The sequence below is a fragment of the Helobdella robusta genome (assembly GCF_000326865.2).
Source record: "Helobdella robusta unplaced genomic scaffold HELROscaffold_46, whole genome shotgun sequence".
Taxonomy (NCBI): domain Eukaryota; kingdom Metazoa; phylum Annelida; class Clitellata; order Rhynchobdellida; family Glossiphoniidae; genus Helobdella; species Helobdella robusta.
The window spans coordinates 412733-431232 of record NW_008705138.1 but is presented as its reverse complement, the minus strand read 5'-3'; the positions used below and the strand labels follow the sequence as shown (position 1 = coordinate 431232).

At 31.6% G+C, this 18500-nt stretch overlaps 4 protein-coding genes across 4 annotated transcripts; 2 read left to right on the top strand and 2 right to left on the bottom strand.

The window, feature by feature from the left end:
- Window positions 1-3396: 3396 nt before the first annotated feature.
- On the top strand, window positions 3397-4272 carry HELRODRAFT_178136 (hypothetical protein; the record flags this gene model as incomplete). Its single annotated transcript, XM_009026279.1, has 2 exons — window positions 3397-3756; window positions 4180-4272. 2 exons carry the CDS (start codon window positions 3397-3399, stop codon window positions 4270-4272), a joined length of 453 nt encoding a protein of 150 aa, XP_009024527.1.
- A 3472-nt stretch (window positions 4273-7744) lies between these two features.
- Window positions 7745-9341, bottom strand: HELRODRAFT_178135 (hypothetical protein; the record flags this gene model as incomplete). Its single annotated transcript, XM_009026278.1, has 3 exons — window positions 7745-7836; window positions 8701-8859; window positions 9230-9341. 3 exons carry the CDS (start codon window positions 9339-9341, stop codon window positions 7745-7747), a joined length of 363 nt encoding a protein of 120 aa, XP_009024526.1.
- Window positions 9342-11077: 1736 nt separating this feature from the next.
- On the bottom strand, window positions 11078-14247 carry HELRODRAFT_178134 (hypothetical protein; the record flags this gene model as incomplete). The annotated part of the gene is made up of 3 exons (XM_009026277.1): window positions 11078-11211; window positions 12234-12319; window positions 13958-14247. 3 exons carry the CDS (start codon window positions 14245-14247, stop codon window positions 11078-11080), a joined length of 510 nt encoding a protein of 169 aa, XP_009024525.1.
- Window positions 14248-16195: 1948 nt separating this feature from the next.
- HELRODRAFT_178133 (hypothetical protein) lies at window positions 16196-17921 on the top strand (the record flags this gene model as incomplete). Its single annotated transcript, XM_009026276.1, has 4 exons — window positions 16196-16486; window positions 17019-17107; window positions 17386-17491; window positions 17724-17921. The coding sequence occupies 4 exons, from the start codon at window positions 16196-16198 to the stop codon at window positions 17919-17921; spliced, it is 684 nt and encodes a 227-aa protein (XP_009024524.1).
- Window positions 17922-18500: the final 579 nt, after the last annotated feature.

Below are 18500 nucleotides of genomic sequence, written 5' to 3'. Positions count from 1 at the left end.
TATTATTTATATTAGTAATTATTAATTATAATATCAACAGATACAGAGACCAAAATAATTCGAGGAAGAGATAAAGTGTGGAAAAGGAGAGAGATCTATATTTAAATACTGCTACGTGTATTGTTGTGTCTTTTGCCTGTTTGTGTATTTCTTTATTCTATACTGTTGTGTGTTGTATGTTAGATTGTTTTGCATTTGCCCGGTCACCGATCTGTTATAGGTGATGTATGATGAGACATGCGTTTGTGTAGAGTTCTGAGAGTTCTGATTGACCCTATCCATTCCCATTCAGTTATATCCTATGTCAATTTAAAAAAATGTAAAGTTCCAAAAAAAGAAAAAATCCAGGTTTGATTCAGATTTCAAAATCAAATGAAAATCAATTTATTCATTAAATCAAATAAAACAGAATCGAATCATGCAAGAAATGAATTAAGACTAAAAAGAATGCGAATTTTTGAATGAGCTTGTATTGGTTTATGCATTATACATATTACTGTGTTAATATCAGATTGTGATGAATGGCTCGTATCTCTTTTGATTTGCTGCTCCTATTTAGTGAGCCTCTCAATTTTGGCTGAACTGAACTAGATTTTAGTAAATTTTTGTTTTCGGCATCTAGCAAATTAAAACTTATTACTTTTATTCCGCTTTCTTTGTTCATGATGTGAAAATCCACGGTAAAGTTAAAGAAAGATGCAAATTTGAAAAATATATTTTTTTTAATATTTTATAATTTTTTACAGGAAGAAATAATAAAAATCGAAAATGAAAATACTCAATTAAAGATTGCTATAACCTGGATGTGTACGTGTAGTTGTCAGGAGAGTTCATTAGGAAGGTGTAGTTTGCAACCAGAGCTGGAGTTGTGTCAACCCAAATGAACTTTAGTGTGAATAAATGTTCAGCAGCCTGTCACATCAACGAACGACAGTTCGATAACAAGAGTGCCTCAATCCAAACTGTTACAGTTCTATTACACTCTTTCTAGTAAATAATCAGAGAAACCAACAACACGCGCAGACATTGTATATGAATAGGAATACATGTTGAACGACGCATCATACACGAAGCATGTGATAGGCGGAAATATTTTCGTCATATTCGAATCGAGCTCGTTCCCTGCACGCACTGCGAAACTGGCGACCTCAGCCGATAGATAATAAGATTTACTCGGCTGTCTAATTTCTAAGAGAACATCTCTACCTTATTTAATGCATGTATATCGCTAATTATTAAATAAAAGAACTTTCTGAAGTTTCGTCTCTTTCCATATAAATAGGAAATGTTGGGCAGGTTGCAATGTTGTTGGAGAGGCAACTCCGTCGACAGATTTCAAAGTGATCAAACAATTTTTACTGGTGATGTTTTACTGTCTGCAAAATGTTTATTTGTGTAACATAAACAACAAAATTAAGGTTAAACGACTATTTGATCTATTGCAAAGTTCAAGTTTATTTAAAACAATTTATTTTTGACATTTTGAAAAGTTGTTAGATTTCAATTTTTTTAAACCGTTGTTTTTGTGAAATTGTGAAACTAAAAAATAAAGAGGTTGACGCGTTCCTTTACTAACAAGTTTGGCAGTTGTCGCCTGAGAACGGTGGCGGACACTCGCAGACACCAGCCACACAGCTGCCTAGGTTGCATGTTTGTGTCCCATTACAAGCGACAGTGTGTTTCAATTGCTTTATTTTAATAAAGTATCGCAACACATGCACTTGGAATTTTTACCAATGGCAATCATGCCGTATGACTTTTTCACTAAAATGTTATAAAAAGAAATGTGAACATAGTGCCATGTAGTCTTAACAGTTGGAATTGTTGTTGCCATCTGGTGAAATTATTCAACTTCATTTAATATTGAATCAATTTGGTTTCAACAATTTAAATTCATATAATTTATACAAACACGCTAGAAAATTCAGTTATATATAGTAGTATTAAGAGATTTTAATAATTTGCTGAATCAAATTTTTTAAATATTCACGTGATATCAATTATTTGTCATTAATAACAGAATTATAAATAAACAACCACACAGAGACGACAGTTATATTAATATAATGAGCAAACTGTTTACATCTGCCACAAGCTTCAGCTGATGGTTCCATGCAGCTCAACACGAAGAACAATGCGAACGATCAGCTAACAAATCAGATCAATTATTATTTTCACGAAATCATGTCTTAACAATTTATTAAAGTACATATTAGAAAATTTCAAGTCACAAATCCGTAAGCAAGGAATTACGACATTGAGTCTGTTGCATAAAGGAGGATCAAACCAGCCTGCCTCGCCTGAACTCTCTTGGTAGTATTCAGTTGACTTGATGATTTAATGATTTCAAAACATATGCGATGTTGATATCGGTGACTATAGCAATAAAGTAATGGTTACTATGCCTGGCTGGCTTGCTGCCTGGCTGACTGGCTGGCTGACTGGCTGGCTGACTGGCTTGCTTGCTGGCTGACTGGCTGGCTGGCTGGCTTCTACGCTGAGATTTCCGTCTATCCCATGCGAATGTGTGTGATGCGCTGATTTGCGCTTATTTAAATGCGCTGTTTGTTTTTCTGCTGATACCGTTGAAGGATAGCAAAAATAACGATAACAATTTCTTAGTTTAAAACTTTTATACAATACAACTGTAATATAAAAAAGTACTCTTAATATTGTTAGACTATGAACGTTGTATTACTTTGCAGCTAATTAACTGAGATACAATTTTTAATTGCTGTGTATCTCAGAAGCTGGAACCTGTAAAATATTTTCGTTGTCATTTTCTTTTTTCTCAACCAAAAATTAATAAGATTTGACTAAAACAATAAGGAAACAAATAATTTTTATTATTCATTCATTAACTTACCTAATCATTTCTGCATCATCTAGCACCGGCAAATTTAATTAAAGTCAATTACTTATGATGTATGACCACAAATTATGATGAATTCGTATAACGTTAATAACAGTAGTAGCTATATATGAATATACATCTAAATATTATCTAAACAATTTTATCAATGAATTTATAAAGGTATCGTGTATTACCAAACAATGCGGTAATGTAAATCTACTTATTTTAAAAATTCGAGACAATAGCTTGGAAGAAGTCTCCATTCACGTTGAATTGATTACGTATATAGACAGTCAGACTTCATTAATAATATTGAACATACATTAACGCACATTCAGGCTGTCTTTAAAGGAGATATACGTTGTTAATTTATGAGATATAGTATGTTATGTTATTTATATGGAATATAAAAGTTTAGAATTATATATATATATATATATATATATATATATATAATATTTTCCAATATATAATTAACGGTTTCAGATAATTTTAGTTAATCTAGCTTTGTATCATTCAAGATAGGCACTTAATAGATTGCCATGTTTTACATTATGAATTCAGGCATGCTATTACGTAAATCAGAAAAAACTACACTCAAAACATCAAAGTTGATTTTTTACTTTTTGTGCATTTTAAAATTGTGTAGTCCTCTGTCAACGTTAACAAAGTTCGGACGGATTTCGAACCATCGTGGTTCCGACTCGTGCGTTAGAGATGCTGCAGATGTTCAGTATGTTTATTCCTACGATTCCCACACCAAATGTGTTGCTATGTGCTCCGCGGTGGATGGTTGTGTTGGTTGCAGTTATTACTCCGATTCAATGACCTGCCAGCTTTTCCTCAATAGGTCTCTCCTTGATTTGGAGTTTAATGCTTCAACGAGTTGTGTGTTCTTCCAGGTTAGTATATACTAGATTGTGACATTAAACTTTTTATTATGACATTGTTATTGTGATATTGTGACATTATTTTGTTGTGACATGATAACTTTTTAACGTCAGATGACGACGGCGCTTAAGTTTCATGAGAACAAATTTATTTTTGATGAGAAATTATATTTCGAATAGAAAACTCCTAAAAAATGTAACCGTTGACGATCTTTTTGTGTTTTTTTTTTCACTTTTTATTCGTAATTTCCATAGAAAACATTTTTTATTACATTAAGTTGCAGAAAATTTGCCTAATGTTATAGTTGCTCTGATATTTAAAATTCAGCCCTAATCAACAACTCCATTCATTATTTAGTTGTTTTCTAATGAACTTATATATGTAAAACAGGTTTAATGTAAACTAGAGCCTAACATTGTCATTCGGTTATATAGCCGCTGTTGAAAGGCGAGGAGCCCAGTTCAGCATTGCAGTTTGAATGCGAAGTGATCCTTGTCGCGATCCCATGCAGTTTATGCGATACGTAGATTGACGCGTATTTGCTTACGCTGTGTGTGTGCGTGTGTGTGGTGTGTGCGTGCGTGCGTGTGTGTGTGTGTGTGTTCTTAATACAAAACCCCTGAGTGATGCAACAAGAATGTTTGCATCAATTTTACTTTTGCGAAATGCGTTTATCTATAATTATCGTTTGTTATCTTTTCAACAGAATTATCATTATGAAGCATTAATAAAAGGTGAGTTGTTATTTGAAATTTTAAGCATTTCATAAATTGAAACAGCTTTTGATTGTTGCTGAGCAATTAATTTGTATAATAAATATTAAATTTTGCACCAATAATAATATTAATTGAAATTATTACTAAATATTAATGATAATTATGCAACACGTATAAAACAACGCCTCTGTTTCGAGACGTACTCTACCATTACATTGGTTGCTATGCGGACAACAAAACCAGAGATATGGATTTATACTCAACATGGTCCAATAAAATGTCACTTGAGTACTGCTGGGATGTCTGCGTTAACAAAGGCACCCCCTACTTTGCGACCCAAGTTTGAATATTTTATATAAAAAATAGATTAATATTCAAAATATTAAGTACAACAACGACATAGAACAGATATTTGTTACTTTATGCGGGTGAAAAATCTTTTAGTTTAAGTTTTCATGTTATGCTATCAGTGGCGTAGTCGTTGGGCTGATATTTGCATTTTTTGCTCATCACACACAATTTTTAACAAACTTCGCTGTCAAAGCCAGCGATTTTTTTCCAAAATTTGATATTTTCACTCCAAATTTTTAGAAACTGACATGGAAACTTTACCAAAATTTGTCAGCCCTAAGTTGCCATTTTGTCTACGCCTCTGTCTGTTATGTTATCAATTTTAATGATTTCTTTGTTAATCTTAAACTACACATTCCAGTATTATGGCCAATGCTTTTGTGATCTGAAATATGGAACGTACGGCGCGGTTGATGGCTGTAAATATAAATGTTCTGGCTCTCCAATTCAAATTTGTGGTGCTTCTTATAAAAACAGCGTTTATTGCGGTAGTAATGCCTTTTTTAATTTTAAAAATTCAACGTGAAATTGATAATAATTTACTAAGATATGAGTAATGAGAAGTTGAGCTTACTCAATTTGAAACTATTGAACAAATATTTGACCTATATATAAAAATTCACTTTTAATCTCTCAAACTTGAAGAATTAAAATTGTGAAATTGTTTAAAAATAACGATAAATACTAATAATAATTGATATTTTAAAAAATAGTTTGCAATGATACACACGGCGCTGGCTGTCCCTGCCAGCCAACGATCGCTTACAACGGGCAACTGGTGGATTTCAATTGAGGAACTCTGTGAACAATGATTAAAAAATAGAAAACAATGAACGACAATGAAAATATTATAAACAACGATAAAATAAAGAAAAAGAACAATGAATGAATTATATTCCGGATTTCTTGTGAACGAATAATTTGCTTTACTGTCGATCATTTTATCATTTTTAATTTTAAAATTATATACAACCTATCATCTGTAAGTTTTGAATTTTTTCAAATAAATGACGTTTTTATATAGGGAGGCTTTAATATTATTGATTTATTAAACAAATCTATCATTTATAACAATATTCTTTTGAATCGTTGTCTTTAATTATCAAAAGATCATAAACTTTGACTTTAGTCAGAAATTTTAATATTCAGTCGCAAAATTATAAATCCAACTCACAAATTTGTGAGTTGTGCCCATAATTATTTGCTCACAAATTTTGAAGCTTCACCAAAACATGTAAAATTAACGTGATTTAATTGGTGACAGTAGAGGAAGGATGACGTGGTTGCTGTTATTTTCCACTTTCTTGAACAGTCTTGAATCGAGTGTGTTGAATATTTGAGGGATGGTAGGATATGATGCTAAGGTGTCGTCAGCGTATTTGATGATTTGATTAGAGCTATGAAGAGTTTTGAGTGTAGAAGCATTGATGATAAAGGTAGATGGTCCAAGAACAAGACCTTGAACTACACTAAAATTAATAGGTAGAGTAGATGAAAGATTAGAGCTAAAAAAAGTGGAATGACTCATATTAGAAAGAAAATTTATTATAATATTTTAAATGTTGTCAGGTAGATGAAGAGAGGCTAACTTATTTGAAAATGAAAAATGATTGAGAGTGTAAAAATCTTTAGAAAAGTCGGAAGCAATAAGATGAACATGATTATTATTTTAAAGAAGAGATGTTGTTACAGAAGTAAGAGAAGCAGGTCTTTCTTAACGTATGAAGGACGGAGAGTGAGGTAAATTATTGATGAAGATATAGATGAGCAAAGCAAACTGGTCTTGTAATAGTGGTTTGATGGACGGATGATTAAAACATGGATAAATGAATGACCTAACGACGAATTTTTCTAGAGTACGTGAAAGTATGGGGGCCATAGATATTAGGCGATAATCTATTGGTGATGATGGGTGTTTTTGTTTCAAGAATTGGATGAATTGGGCTGGATTTCTATTGTGATGGGATGAATAAATGCATTAAGCAGTGATTGTAGCGAAAACTTATGGTGCTGCTGATGAATTGTGCAATGAATTGTAGAAACCATGATGGTGGACTGTCTGGACCTGTACCGGATGGGTAGGCCTTCCTAAACATGTGCAAGACGGAGAGCAAGGTAAATTGTTGATGACGACTATTGATTGCTGTTGCTTTTGTTGGTAGAGTTTTGTAGAACGGGTCGGTTGACATGAAAGCAAATTGAGTGCTGAGTATGTTAATATTAAGCACAAGCACATTCGTGCTCCGTTTATTTAAATCATTAAATCTTATCAATACAGCAGCGTATTTAAAATCAGAAAAGTTGGATTCGGATAAACAATAACAATAATGGGAATAACGAAATAAAAACAAATCAGATGAAAGTAGAAAATTAAACTGAATTTTAAAGAAACTTGAAAAATTTAAAAAGTAAACCAATAAATTTCAATAATTCACATTTTTCAGAATGATATTAAATCAAGAATGTTGGTTAGATTTCAAATTTATTAGCATATAAAAAAATCAGTTGTTCGTGAATAGTAAACTCATTATAAGTTTCCTAATCTATATGCGCATGAACAAACATTTTGTCTTTTTGTCAATAAAAACTTCATGTGAAAAATGTAAATAATAGCAACTTTTATTGTGTTAAGAATTTAAACAATAAACATTAGATCGATATTCCAAACATGCATTCACTCGAAAACATCGTTAAAGAAAATACCCGATGGCAATCGCTTCAATAAATGATAATACGCAAAATTTCCAATTTCAACGATATGTAATAAAATAAATTTAATAGGCTTGAAAATAAAATTTCTTTTTTATCGTAACTAACATGAAGACCGTTTCAACACTGTCAGAATTTTGAAAATGATAGTGAACATTTTCCTAACTTTTTATTTGATTGAAAATGCTATTCTGAGCAATTTGTTCCTACCAATTAAAAATTATTATGGCTTGAGAACTTGTGTCAAAGATGTCTCTGATTTTGAATTTGTCTTCAGATACGACTCTGTGATGAAATGTCTTTCAAAGTGTTCAACTGTGGAAAATTGCATTGGTTGCAACTATCAACTGGGCTTGAGGAGGTGTTCGCTGTTTATTAACCGAACAAAACTTGCTACCAGGCACGACGTTGCAGATTCATGTGCATTTTATCAGGTAGTACTAATACGACTTTCTTTTTATTTAACTTTACTTATAGTTGTTTTAATTATTCCATTTTATTTTCACAACAGCAACGATAATAATAATAATATAATATAACAATAATACTGAAATAATAACAATAGTTATTATTATTTTAATGAAAGACGTAGCCAAGGAGAGGGTTTGGGGCTGAAAAATCGGAATAAATGTAGCAATGTCTATCAATATTGAAATTTCCTCTTTTAATATTTTTAGACACCCGCAACGGTCAAATTTAGAAAATTTTTCAAGTTTTAAATTAGAAAAGTTTGCTGACTTCTTAAAAATTCCAAGCTCTGCAAAAAATTTAGTCCTTCTTCTGAATAATAATTTTTAGCTTAATAAGATACGGAGAGTTTTTTTTACAATAATTAACAAATAAAACTTATTAAAAAAGTAGAATAAACGAATTATTTAAATTTTTTTCAAACTTTTCAATCTGAGTCAATTTTAAATTTATTTTTCAGGAAAAAGTTTCGTCATCACAAACAAAGTTTGATGGTAGATTTTTAATTTTATTGAAAAAATAATAAATAAGCAACTTTTTAAATTAATTCTAGTTACGTCAATTAATCTTACATTTGGAATGAATTTCAAATATTAAGATGGTGAATAACTTTAACCAAGTTATTGACAAAACTTTCAAGAACTATCTGCTAGGTACATCGGTTGTTATGCTGATACTTGGGCCCGAGATATGAGCTACATGGTGTCAAACCTTCCCGCGATAACACTTGAGAATTGTTGGAAATTGTGTTACCAGCTCCATTACTCTGTCTTTTCAATACAGGTCTGTTTTTATTTTTCAACGTTATGAAATTGTCACCAAAGTTTTGGAAATTTAGTTTGTTTTTCATTGAACTATCGTCTTGTAAAACTGTTGAAGTTGCGGTTTGTTGAGTTTTGGTTAAAAATTCAGATTCATAATAGAATGTGGTTATATTATTGAACTTAAATTAGCAGTACAATAATTATTCTGATTATTTGACAGTTTGATTCAACGATTAATTGACATTTCTCCTAATATAATATTCAAACTAATAAGCAAAACTTTGCTTTGTTTCGAAACATTATTTGCATCTATTTTCGTTATCGTGTGGTTTCGTGTCCACAAGATATTAATAACTTTCCTGAATTCCTGGTTTCCCAGATAAAAAAATAATTCATTCTATGTTAAGTTCTAAAAGCTAAATAAATAAAAAATAAGATATGTATTATTTCGTAATTTGCTCGTCAGTATGGCTTACAATGTTTTTGTTCGAACTCGTTCGGAGCATATGGACTGAGTGAAGGTTGTTGCACCAGCTTATGCACTGGATCTGACGAAGCAAACTGTGGTGGATCATTTTGCAACAGCATTTTCAGCAGTAAGTCCTACTTGTTTGAATGTTCTTAATAGTTTCGTTTCATTTTTATAATTACAACCTGTTTTTAAAACAAATTAATATTGGTGTTCGTTCGAAAGAAGTAACATTTCATTTCATTCTACATTAAAATGCTCTCCCTTATCGTCGAATATTTATTTGGTTTATTCTGAGTATTCTTTGCAGAGAAAATTTGAGAAAGTTAATTCGTGTGTTTTTTGTAGTTTTATAGTATTGTTATAAATACAGCGCTCCAAAATTATGACAATAATTATCTATGGTACGCCGTATTGTAAAATGTCTATGCATTGCAAAAAAAAAGCTGTATAAAAGGGACGACATACGAAACGAAGAGATGTGTGTTTACAGAAAGTTACCAAGTGAAGCAAGTACGAGTTGAAGTGCGAGTGTTTTACAAATTGAATTCGTTCGTTTACAAGTGTGCGATTATAAAATAATTCATTCTGAAATTATACGGCTTCTCTAATGAATTCGTATGGGACAATTTATCGTTTGAGTTGATTCTTATCGGATATGCGAACTCTACGATTGTCGGTTGTAAACAACCCCAGCGAATTTATAACAGTATATTTTGAAATAATTTAGTGTAAAACAATTAGTCGTTTTGGTGTACGGAGCTGAAAATAAAGGAATTGTCTTAATGTTTCAAACACGATAACATGCCTGTACACTTCTAAATTAGTTTACGTTAATAAACAATTCTGAAAAACTAAACCTTACCGAATTTCTAAATGCTGTTAAAATATTTACGACACGGACAAAAATAAAAGCGGAAAATGTATTAATTTTAAGCGTTCAAACTTTGGCCAATGCTTTGGCTAATGCTTTGGCTTGCTTAAAATAATAGTTGCATTAATCAATTAAAAATGTTTGCATGACATAATATATGTATATATGATGCTATCGATGAAGAAAAGGAGACCAAAGAAGATGACCAGCCAATTAAGAAACCTCACACCTAATTCGCATCAAAGTTCAATTTTACAACACCAAAGTTAATTTTTACGTCAAAGTTAATCTTGACAAAGTCAATATTTCCCTATATACATCAAGGAGCACTGACGATGATTCATTCGGAATCGAAATATGGCCTTATTTGCAGCATGAATTCGAAAAATAAGTTTATTTTGAATTTTTATAAACTAAACGTTCACCAAAAAACTTTAGTGAGAAAAATCGAAAAAACGAACTACAAACATATTAACGCCAAACATTCGGTAGAATTTATAGAATATTTTAAATATATATATATATATATATATACATATATATAGACATGTATATATATATATATATATATATATATATATATATATGTATATATATAATAAAATTTCTGTAACAAAAGTACAGTAAATATTTGTATTTGTCTTTGTACCGTTTATATTTCAGGTGCCAACTTTAAACGTTATTGCATCTACCATATAGTTCGAGTTAATTGGGAAGCCTCTTTATTTAATGCAACATATTTTTGTTTGAACGAACAATCACGTGACCTTATCAGAAAACAACTTTGTATAAATGAATATATGCATGCATGAGTGTGTGTGTGTGTGTGTGTGCTCAGCGCACGCTGAACGTGTGTATATGTATAAATAAGTCCCAAGCAAAATCAGGTGGTCCAATTAAATAAAATAGTTTTTAACTTAGTTATGATCAATCATTTTTCTGCTAGTTTCATTTCATTTAAGTTTTATTTGAAAGAGTTGATCAAATTATTTGTATGAATTTTGTATACGTGCAGTTTGCGACAAAGGGATGTACGGAGTGAACTGCAGCTTGAAGTGTACATGCGGTCCACAGTGTTTGTGTAACCGCCTCAGTGGAGCAGTCGTTTGAAGTTACTTATGAAGATAATTTACCAATGAACTTAATCTAAATGTTACTTTTACGTTTTATGTAAAGTTATATGTATTTACAAAGACAATTCAAGTATATTAAATATTCGATTCGTGATAGATTCGTAAAAATGTTCAGATTTGAACTTCAATATTTGTTGTCTTGAATTTATACACGCCTAAATAAAATTTGAAAAACTTTCAAAAAACAAAAATATAAAACGTTAATTGTTGTACGACAGACCAATTAAACGCGTTTGAACGGTTGGTTATTTATTTATTATATTCGAATTAGTTAACATTCTTGAGACGAAATGACCAAAGTGGATTTAAACACGGGACAAAAAGACACCTGCTTTGGGCCCCCAATTTTGAAAGTCGGCAACTTTTAAAGGCTTTAAATATGCTTACGATCTTAAATATCATGAATACTTTTCTATGCCTTTTTTTTATAAACTATTAATACATCTTATAATTGGGATAGCACAGTGGCATTGGAATTCCGGGCCTATTTTTCAGTAATGACAAATACTTTACGTTCGATAGTTTGGTTTTAATGAATATGGCATGTAAATCAGTTACCAAAATTTTAAAAAAATGTACCCAAATTAAAGAAACATCATTTATTAAAAAAAAACAAACATAAACGTAATTTATTAAAACAGTAATATAAATACACCAAGACTGATATATCTATATAATTGCCTTTTTTCTCACTTTCAGTTCTGCAAACTCGTCAATTAGTTTGTCATAGTTAATAGAATTATTCAACAACTTTTTTTCTATATAAAGTAATGATAAGCTATTTAATTTTTGTTGGCCCAACGTGGATCTTAAAAAATTCTTTATTCTACCCATTACTGAAAATGATCTTTCATCACTTGCATTGCTTACCGGAAGGGTTAAATAAATTCTCAGAATTACATTTAAATTGGGAAATGTTGCAATAATATTATTTTCCTGAATAAATGACCACATGGATACAGGCGAAGGCGAAATAATATTTTCTTTACTTATAAAAGTCTTACATTGAACTACTTCGTTTTTCAGTTCTTCTAGGTTTAAATCTTGTTCATAACATTTTAATTCCTGTAATGAAGAGTCATTGATATCACTGTCATAAAAAATTGTTTTAAATTTATTATTAATAGTTTTGTATGCTTTACATCTTTTCTTAATGTTGCTAATTAAAGAATCGCATAGAACAAAAAAAATATTCACTTTAAAATGTTCTTTGCCACTGAGTCTTATTTCAAGTTCTGGAGTTTCATCATGAAATAGTTTTCGTATTTTCTGTCGCTTTTTACCATTAATATATGCAATATCTTTAACTTATTCTGCTTCTTTTTCTAAATGATCAAAATCGTCTCTAACAGTTTGTATGAAATCTATTAGCGAATCATAAATTAGAACTGCTGTATTTAAGGATTCGTCTTTTTGCTGAAGAGACTTGTTTGAAGCATCTATTCTTTCTAAAAAATTTTCCCATATAGTAAGTAACAGTACATACTCAAATGTATCAAGTTTTTTGTATAAGTTGGCAGCTTCTGATCTTGTTAATGGTTTCTCATCATTGTTTGAGGAAAAATGACGTAAACAATGTTTAATTTCGTCATAATTTTCCTTCAAGGCTTTTACAGCATCGGAACGAGCTGACCATCTGGTGTCACAAACAGGTTTAATATTCAAGTGCTTGCTCTTACAATTTTTTTTTAATTCATTCCACCTATATGTAGAACTTGAAAAAAATACGTACAATTCTTGAACAATATTGAAAAAAGTGGTTATTTCCATGCAACTTTCGGCAGCAGCATTTCCAATTAAATTTAATGAATGATTTGAGCATGGTATGAAATGAGCAGAAAAAATATGTTGTTTTATTCTGGATTGGAGTCTCTTATATTTACCTGACATATTAAATGCGTTATCATAACTTTGTTCTCGACAATTAGTGATGTCTAAATCAATGCTATTTAAAAATTCTAAAATAACTTTTTCCAAGTTATCACCAGTATGAGAAAATATAGGTAGAAATCCCAAAAATCTTTCTTTTATACCACTTGGAAGAACGTACCGAATAATAACTGTAAGCCGATCTACATGAGATACATCAGGGGTTGAATCAATAATTAGAGAATAAAATTTAGCTTCCTTTATTTCGTCCAGTATCGTGAGTTGCAAATCTTTCGATATAATCAAAATAAATTCATCACATATGGTAGATGACAAATAACTTATAGTTCCGGTGCCGCAATTTGCATATCTTTTCATGTGTTCACGCAAAAATGGATCAAACTCGGATAAATATTTTAAAGCACCTATATAATTACCATTATTTTCACTAAAAAGAACTTCATTTTTACCACGAAATGTTAAAGAGTATGAAGAAATAAATTTGATTGTTGCTACCACACGTTTAAGTATCTCCCTCCAGTATTTTTTTTCATTCATAATTTGTTTTTCCAATTCAGTATCAATACGCCCAGTAATTTTAGATCTTTTTATATAAATTAAAATTGAGTTAATGTGGTCGCTGGAGTTTTCATGCTCTGACAATTTTTTATGGATATTTTTCCAATCATTCGTTCCTTTTGTCATTAGTGTTGTTTGCTTGGAAAATAATTTACAGACGTAACAGTACAATAAGTTGTTGGTTTGAGTATAAGCCAGCCAATCTCTTTTAACTTTTTCTTCACTATTAATTGTTCTGAAGAAGGAAGCGATAGTAAATTTTCTTGTGAATTGTTTTAACCCTTCGTTGCATCGAATGGAAGATGATTCTAGAGATCCATTTATCGATTTTGGTGGATTTTTGACATAATACTCTAGCATGGCGTCTGTTAGGTATTCTGGCCATAAAGCAATGTCGTTTACAAAACTCTCAGTTTCATCATTACTTTCAGATGATATAATATATATACCTTCTTTTGCTTCATCTTCACAATCGGAATTACTTAGTTTTTCCCGCTGATATTTCTGCTGAATAGATTCACATTTGTGTGATGCTTCTGGAGTTTGAGCAAGTAAAATTTGTGACAACATTTTGACATTGCAACAATTCAACACGGTTGCTGTAAGTCTTCATTCGATCTTGTTCAATGGAGGCTTTTGCTGATTTTAAAGATTCCACACCATTCAGCGTGCTATCAACCCTGGTGTATTTTGAAAAAAACTCGCTTCATAGGCATTGCATTTCCTTGTTGACGTTAGTCCTGAAATAGCTTCGTAAATTCAACCTCATCGTCTCCGTAGAGTTTTTCAGAGACTTTATATTGTGCCCATCAAATTTTGTTTGCAAGGGTTGGATTTTAGCCAAATTGAAAGCCAACTTCTGGCCGCTTCCGCGATCAAATTTTTCCAGTTGTTGGCAACCCATGTCAGAGATAGGTCGCCTGAACGCAGATGGAACTTCAGTTGACTTGGAATCAAACTTCTCAATATCTGCAGTTTTTGTTGTGGTTTAACATCCAAATTGGTGGTAGTTTTCAATAAACCTAACAATTTGTTAAGCAACTTTTTTTTGTTCCATTATTCTTACACTCAAAATCATACATTTTACTGCATTTGTCGATTCGCATCTCTATCCAGACCATTCGCACTACGCTTGATTGGGATTTGTGAGCTCCTGTGCTCCCGCTCCTTCTGTGCTATGTTCAATAAATGCTGAGTCATCTGCAAATTGCAGCCATGATCTGGATTTGATATCTGCAGCTAGACCCCACATATAACCACATTGACAAAACTCCAAACCCTACCAAGATTTTCATCAAGGGGTTGAAAAACATATGGAATAAAATTGTGGAACATGGGTCTCCTTTTGAGACTCCTTTGCCTATTTGAATTGAGGGAGTTGACAAAAAACCAGGACAGAGTAAATTGAGTAGATTGAGTTAATTAAGTTGGCTAACAGTGGCGGAACATGTTGATGTTTTAGCATCAGAAAAATTAAGTTGTGGCTAATTTTACCGAAGGCATGTGCAAATCTATCAATGTAACAAAAATTGCTCGTTGATGCCTCTTTGCGTCTCTCAGTAGATGTGCACGCATCTGCGCGTGCTTGTAATAATAATAAAAATAATAATAATTAAAAAAAAATTAATAAACTTAAAAACACCTCGTGTGATTGGATTCGACCTTAAATTTATCATCAAAGAATTTACGCGCAGAAAAGCACGTTGGAAAATTTGGATGCACCAGCAGGCGTTCATGTTCAGCTCAATGTGGCTGGTTTTAATGGCGAATAATTAGTGATTACTTGCTGTTTGATAACATCATCCTATGGAGAAAGTTTGATGGTGAAATGAGCGTTATGACTAATTCACTTTTCCGTGTTTCCTGATTTTGCTGTAGATTGAGCCATGTGCTTCTAGAAGTGGAGCCGATTGGAACATCACCGTTCAACTCAATTACGAACATAATTTTAATTTAAAGCCAACTACCTCAACCACTTCGTGATCGCTTCAAAAACTTCAAAGAATTAAACTTACTATAAGCTCATTAAAAATCCAAATATTCAGAACGATATGAAATCAAAAACGTTGCTTAGATTTCATATTTATTTGCGGTTTAAAAATTGCTAGTTGGCGTCTTATGAATGGTATAAACTCACAATGAGTTTCCTGATCTATATGCAAATGAACAAACCTTTTGTCTTGTTGTCAATAAATACGTTTATGTGCATAATGTAAATAAAAATAACTATTTTGTCTTGTATTCAATGTCAACTTTTATTATGTTCAGAATTTTCAAAAAAAAACCTCAGACCGATATTCCAAACATGCATTCACTCGAAACCATTTTTATGAACACAACTCGTTGGCAACTGCTTGAATAAAGAAGAATATGCAAATTTTTCAATTGTTTCAACGTAATGTAATAAAATATATTTAGTTGGCACGCAAATGAGATTTTTTTTTCATAACTAACATAAAATTGGATGTGCGTGACTGTTTTCATCCATGTAAGAATTTGTAACAACTAACGTTTTAAAATGATTATGAAGATTTTCTTAATGTCATATTTAATTGAAAATGCTATTATGAGAAATTTGTTCCTACCAATTAAAAATTATTATGGCTTGAGAACTTGTGTCAAAGATGTCTCTGATTTTGAATTTGTCTTCAGATACGACTCTGTGATGAAATGTCTTTCAAAGTGTTCAACTGTGGAGAATTGCATTGGTTGCAACTATCAACTGGGCTTGAGGAGGTGTTCGCTGTTTATTAACCAAACAAAACTTGCTACCAGGCACGACGTTGCAGAGTCATGTGCATTTTATCAGGTAGTACTAATACGACTTTCTTTTTATTTAACTTTACTTATAGTTGTTTTAATTATTCCATTCTACTTTTTTAAATACTAGTACTACTACTAGTACTACTAACACTTATAATAATACTATAACTAATAATAAGAAAATAATAATAACTGTTATTATTTTAATGACAAAGACGTAGCCAAAGAAATGGTTTGAGGCTGAAAAATGAAGATTAAATGTAACAATATCTTCATTGAAATTTAAACTTTAAAGATTTTCAGACCCTCACAACGGTCGATTTTGGGAAATTTTTTGAAATACTTTAGCTTTTTATAAAAAAAAGTGCAACAAATGTTTTAAATTAACGCTAGAACAGCCAAGAAATTTGTATACCTAAAACAGCCCAGGGGCGGATCCAGGTGATCTAGTAAGGGGTGGGCGATTTTTATCCATCATGGCAACCCACAACTGCCTGCAAGGCGGGCAAGCCCAAAAATAAAAAAACGTTTAAATTATTTTTCAATTTGCCCTTTAAATAACAATCTATGTGACTAAGACATTACGGCATATATGTCGCGATCGTATCAGCATCGGTAAAGACGGTGCAAGTGTGCACGCTCGCGGTAGCACGCATTCCCGTATCATGTCAGTAAACTTAAATCTACTCTGTTCTATTAAAAAGAGTGATGTAGTAATCATATTATTTACTACGGATCCCATTATTGTAGTGTTAAGTAATCCTTTAAAATATGCACTTTTTAATTTTATATCACTATTCACTTTTAAACAGTCTAACTTTCGTTTTCAAGCGCCATGATTGTGTATTGTGTTGTGTTACTTAAAAACGACAAAAATAGTAAATACAAGTTACTTTTAAATTAAAACATTCATTAATTATTGTTTATAATACTATAAAATATTAGGAACAATTACAGCAAACCATTATCATTGGAAGAAAATGAAGAGAACAAATTTTTTACAACCACAGAGTACTTTGGATTCATTTTTTGTGACGTTGAAGAGAAAAAAGTCTGTTGAAGCATTTACAACTAATTCTACTGTCACTACTGAAGTTGGTGGAACAACTAAACTTCCACTTCCAACCACATCAGCATAAGCTTCAACAAGTAATAGTATTTCTACTGAACATGTTGAACATGAGATAACAGAAACAAGTAATAATATGGACAGCAACAGCCGGAATATGAATGTCAATTCAGTAGTCATAGCTCATGATAGTCTTTTTTCTGAAAATGAACAGATTTCAACTGAGACTGGAACAGCTGAAATTGCTAAGGCATTTTCTAGTAAGATTTTAAATGCTGGGTTTATCAATGATATTGGAAAATTTGTTGGAACATTTATGGATGATTTGACTAAAAAAAGTCTGTTAGAATTGCCATGGAAGCCACCAGCTGACTACAAAATGCCACATTCACTTCACAAGAAGAAAAATTAACAAGAAAAGCGATATCTTAATCATTCTCATCTGGAAAAATATGAATGGCTAGTTTATTCAGATAATAAAAAAGGACTGTACTGCAAATATTGCTCATTATTTTCATACCACCTGACTGCAGGATCTCACAAACAAATGGAACTTCAGAAGCTTGTTAAACAACGATTACAAGTGTTTGCTGAACTGTTTGGCAATGATGGAGATTTAACAATGCATGACAAAGCAACATACCACAAGGAAGCTGTTGAAGCAGGGAGGTGTTTTTTAAAAAACTATAATGAACCAGCAATAAATATTGTAAACAGAGTAAATGCTTAACGGCTTCAGCAGGTTTTAGAGAATCGTCAAAGATTGATACCTATTGTGGAAACAATTATATTTTTAGGAAGGCAGAATATTCCATTCAGAGGGCACAGAGATGATGGCAGTATATTAGACAAAGATGATGAAGATTCTGATGTGATTAAAAATGAAGGTAATTTCCGAGAATTGCTAAAATTTAGAGTAAGCAGTGGAGATTCAAATTTAGAAAATCATTTAAAAACGGCTAGAGCATCAGCAACCTATATTAGCAAAACC